Source organism: Grampus griseus (assembly GCF_964374135.1).
Source record: "Grampus griseus genome assembly, chromosome: 9".
NCBI lineage: Eukaryota > Metazoa > Chordata > Mammalia > Artiodactyla > Delphinidae > Grampus > Grampus griseus.
The window spans coordinates 48541095-48545959 of record NC_139003.1 but is presented as its reverse complement, the minus strand read 5'-3'; the positions used below and the strand labels follow the sequence as shown (position 1 = coordinate 48545959).

Genomic DNA, 4865 nt, shown 5'->3' with positions numbered 1-4865 from the left:
CTCTGAACAAATACCTTAAAATACAGGCAAGAGAAGAAAAAAGGCTACCCTTAGAACCTCTCCCCACCCTACATACCTGAAGTGCAGGCGAGGCCCGAGCAAATGGGAAAGCGATTTCTTCCATGAATAGCCTTCTGGAGGTCAAGCTGGGCTGTGGAAAGCTTAAGGCCACCTAGATGGGGAGGGGGGAATTAAAAAAAAAAAAGCGAACATTTGGAGTCAGCAGCCAAGGCCGTCTTTAAAGAAAAATATTAAGACATTTATCTCTTGCCCCTTGGGGATGAAAAATGGCAAAGTCTCTTTTAGATCCCAGGAGGAAGGAGACAGCTGGGGGTAGGGGCTGGGAGGGAAGAGGAGGGAGGAAAGAGACCCCAGGCTCAAGCTCTCCAGACAACTTGCGGGGGAGGGAATATGCTTTTCAGTAGCTGGTAAAAAAGACGTTGGAGCCCGGGCGAGGTTAGCTCGCCAGGGACAGGCAGTTGTAATAATGACGAGAGAAGGGAGCCTTGTGAACCGGCCTTCACACTTCTAAAATTCAGTTAAGGATTCTCTCATCGGTGTTAGAACAAGGCACCAAGTTAAGAAAACAAAAGCCCGAACAACAATAAGAAAAAAATATATATCAAAAGCGTATTCAATTACCGAGTCCCACAGCCTCTGCGGAACTCACCGCGTTAAGCTCTCTTTTCTTTCTGCGGAATTCCATTTGCATCCCCTCTGCCTGGGTGTCTCCCTCTCTCAGTGTGTGTGTCTCTCTGTTTTCACACTCTCCTCCCCATTCGAGCGAGGCCCACACCTGGCGCATCACTGCCGAGCCATTAGCTGCGGGTCTCCTTTCATCTTCGCTGTAGCAGACGTTTCTATTTATCCACTTGCGCTCGCCGAGTGGCGTCACCAGCGGTACTGTAATGACGATTGCAGCAGGAGGATGACAGCTTAGAAAGAAGAGGGCAATGGGGCTTCCTCCCAGAGGCGGTGCGGCACAGAGGAGCGCTCGCATCACAAGGTGACCCCCAGCTCCCCACCGCCACCACCGCTGTCACCGTCGACACCGCGTTCCGGCCGCTCCGCGCTCGCCCAGTCGCCTGGCCTCTTTCTCCCCCCCGCAGCCAAGATCTGTCGGACCGCTGGGGACCCAGGGAGCCGGGGGGCTAGGAGCTCACTTGGGTCTTTCCCCCTCCCCCCACTCTGAGAGCCCGGGATGGAGAGCCGAAAGGACATGGTTATGTTTCTGGATGGGGGTCAGCTTGGCACTCTGGTTGGCAAGAGGGTCTCCAATTTGTCCGAAGCCGTGGGCAGCCCGCTGCCCGAGCCACCCGAGAAGATGGTGCCCCGTGGTTGCCTGAGTCCGCGGGCTGGTCCTCCGGCCGCCCGGGAGCGCGGCGGGGGAGGCCTGGAAGAGGAGCCGGTCGACGGACTAGCAGGCAGCGCTGCGCGGCCGGGCGCCGAGTCGCGGGCAGCCGGGGCCGCAGTGCTCGGCCCCGGACCTCCGGCTGCCTCCGCCGACAGCCTCTCAGGCCAGGGGCAACCCAGCAGCTCGGACACCGAGTCGGATTTCTATGAAGAAATCGAGGTGAGCTGCACCCCGGACTGCGCCACGGGGAACGCCGAGTACCAGCACAGCAAAGGTAGCCACCGCGCCCCTTCTCTCCCCCGGCCTCCCAACGCGCCCACCTTCCACTTCAGCTCTGGAGGAGAGGAAGACACTCCTTTCCCCCAGGGCGGGGTGGCTGGGGGGACCCACCTGAGCAACTCTCCCCCGCTATCTGCGCCCTGGCGGGGGGTCTCCTTCTGTGCTCTGGCATTGGCGGGACTGAGGGTGACAGCTGTGCTTTGGGGGAAGGAGGGAGACGCAAGCCCTGGGCTTGAGGGGGATTCAAAGCGCACCCCAACCCCCCAGAGCTTTGAGGTACTGCTTCAACGGCGCGGGGAAGACACCTTCTCCCGGCGTGGGCGAGATCAAACGCGGGTCCGGGCAGTTTGTGGCTGGCGGAGTGTAAGGAGTATCCAGGCGCGGAAGCCGGGAGTCCATAAAGGACCGTAAAATCGCGGCCAACTCGGGCGCCCGGGTGCTGCGGCCCTTCGGCCAGTTTGCACGTCGGTCAGAGGTCCAAATTACCTTGTCACTTCCCGGGCTCGGTGGCGCCAGGTCGGAAATGGTCCCAATGATCTAATTGCCTTTGGTCTCCGGTTGCATTTGAAAAGGCAGAGCTCTGGCCCTCCCCCCTTTCCCTTTCCTTCCTAGTCCCACTTCTCCACCCAAAGGAAAAGGAGCTGCAGGGGGCAGGAGCCCCCCCTTCCTTGGGTTACACTCATATGGGGGGGCCGTCACACTGCTGTAACTGGAGAACCCCTCCCTGACCAGGGGCTAGCGGGGAGGGGGGGGGGTGAATGAGCAGGAAGGGAGTCTCCCTGAGAGGGGTGGAAAGCTAGTTGGAAGAGCCCACCAGCAGACACTCCTCCACAAAGCCGTGCGGGTGGGTGAGAAGAGCCTGGTATGGACGAAAAACCACCCCCTGGCCTTGGCAGCCAACACCTTGTTGAGTAACCACATCCACGCATTACCATCTTGTCCACTCAGCCCAGACTAAGCATAGCATACCCTCAGACTAATCCATACTCCATTCATACGTAGTGAGGTAACAGGATACTCACACACCCCTGTGCCGTTCCACAACATATGCAGCCTAGTGCACATTCCCACACCTGCACCGCAGCCTGGCACACAAAGCAAGGAAACTCAGTCCCTGCCCAACTTCCTGCAACGCTCCAGCACAAAGGTGCATCTCAACTCACTTGCCTGTCAGATATGCATATCCTTGCCCACACCTGTCAATGGTGGGCAGAAAGTTCAGAGCGGCTGCATCTCCCCTGTGCCCCAAGGCAGGTAGGCAGGGCAGCTGGGGCTTTTGTTCCCAGCAGGCCTTACGGAGAGGCCTCCCAAACAGCAGCCCAGCCAGGCCTAATGGTTGCTGTGTGCTCCTCTGAATGGTGAGCCTCTGTCCTCCATTCCTGGGTTCTCAAAGTCCCTGCCACCCCCGCAGAGGCAGAGTCTGAGGCTACTGAGAAGGGGAATGTCCCTTTCCATCACCCCCTCCATACACACCCTTGGCCTACAGCCCCACATGAGCAGTGTCTGTGTGTCTGTTGTGTGTGCTGTGTGTGCGTATACTCTGGGCTCCCTGCACAGGGCCTGGCTCCGAGGCACTGACCAGCAGTCCCAATGGCAGCGGCGAGGCTCCCAAAAGCAATGGCAGTGGTGGCTCCCAGGGCACCTTGGCCTGCAGTGCTAGTGACCAGATGCGACGGTACCGTACTGCCTTCACCCGGGAGCAGATTGCACGGCTGGAGAAGGAATTCTACAGGGAGAACTATGTATCCAGGCCTCGGAGATGTGAGCTGGCGGCTGCTCTAAACCTGCCGGAAACCACAATCAAGGTAAGAGCTCCAGGGACCAGGAAGACGGGGTGCACCCAGTCAGGAGGAAATAAATACCAACTTCCCACTTCCTAAATCGTTAGCTAGGAATTGGGGCCTGGAGTCTCCCTGCCCACATGGCAGCTAGGCCGGGGGTGGCTAGGCCTGGTGCAGGTGCCAGGCGCCAGCAATTTGCCCACCTGACGGTTCCTAGGCGAGCGCGGCTGCCATGCGCTTGACGGTCCCTTTCCTAGCCAAATAAACAGCGGGGATGAAGTGCCTGTGCAGGTGACAAGGAAGTGCCCCATGGGAGAGCAGCAGGAAAGGGACATGTTTCCGGGTAATCTCTGCCCGCCGCCTCAGACCGGTGGAGTCCTCGGTGCCCCCATTACTTTGCCATCCACACCGGGTTCCGGCGTCCTGGCGGCGTGGGCAGAGGGGAGGAGGGACAGAGACTGGAGTGGCTCCCTGAGCCTCTCCGGGAGGGATCCCAGCTCCGGGTGGGGGGGTGGGATCTGCATCTGCCCCCGCCCAGAGGGGCTCCGCCTCCGCTCTTTCCTGTGCTGCCGGCACCGTCGCCCGCAGTGGGGCGGGACTTCTGGGCTCTGCGCACCGGGCCCGCGCGGCCGCCGAACCCGCTCCTCTCCTCCCCGCCAGGTGTGGTTCCAGAACCGGCGCATGAAGGACAAGCGGCAGCGGCTGGCCATGACTTGGCCGCACCCGGCCGACCCAGCCTTCTACACGTACATGATGAGCCACGCGGCGGCCGCGGGCGGCCTGCCCTACCCCTTCCCGTCGCACCTGCCCCTGCCCTACTACTCGCCCGTGGGCTTGGGCGCTGCGTCCGCCGCGTCCGCCGCCGCCTCGCCCTTCAGCGGGCCGCTGCGCCCGCTCGACACCTTCCGCGTGCTTTCGCAGCCCTACCCGCGGCCCGAACTGCTGTGCGCCTTCCGCCACCCGCCGCTCTACCCGGGCCCGGCGCACGGACTGGGCACCGCGGCCGGCGGTCCCTGTTCCTGCCTCGCCTGCCACGGCGGCCCGGCCAACGGGCTGGCGCCCCGCGCCGCCGCCGCTGCCTCGGACTTCACCTGTGCCTCCACCTCCCGCTCGGACTCCTTCCTCACCTTCGCGCCCTCCGTGCTCAGCAAGGCCTCCTCTGTGGCGCTGGACCAGAGGGAGGAGGTGCCCCTCACGAGATAAGGGGCCGCCCGCCGGCAGCCGACTCCAGGACGCCCGTGGGCAACCCCCGGGGACTCAAGACAGCGCCCCTCCCCGCCCCCGGGGTACCGAGGGGAAAGAAGAGGGCCGCTGAGGACCAGCGGGATTTGGCCTCGAGCATCGGGACGCCCGGGAAGCGGCCGGCTGGCGCTTTTGGGGAGCAAGAGTGGGGGTGGGGAGGCCGTGGCTGAGAGACCTTCCTCTGGGGTGGCGCCTCTTTGTCGTTCTTC

General features: G+C 62.0%; 1 protein-coding gene across 1 annotated transcript; it reads left to right on the top strand.

The window, feature by feature from the left end:
- Nucleotides 1-1201: 1201 nt before the first annotated feature.
- Nucleotides 1202-4617, top strand: EVX1 (even-skipped homeobox 1; the record flags this gene model as incomplete). The annotated part of the gene is made up of 3 exons (XM_082662224.1): nucleotides 1202-1628; nucleotides 3191-3438; nucleotides 4075-4617. The coding sequence occupies 3 exons, from the start codon at nucleotides 1202-1204 to the stop codon at nucleotides 4615-4617; spliced, it is 1218 nt and encodes a 405-aa protein (XP_082518350.1).
- Nucleotides 4618-4865: the final 248 nt, after the last annotated feature.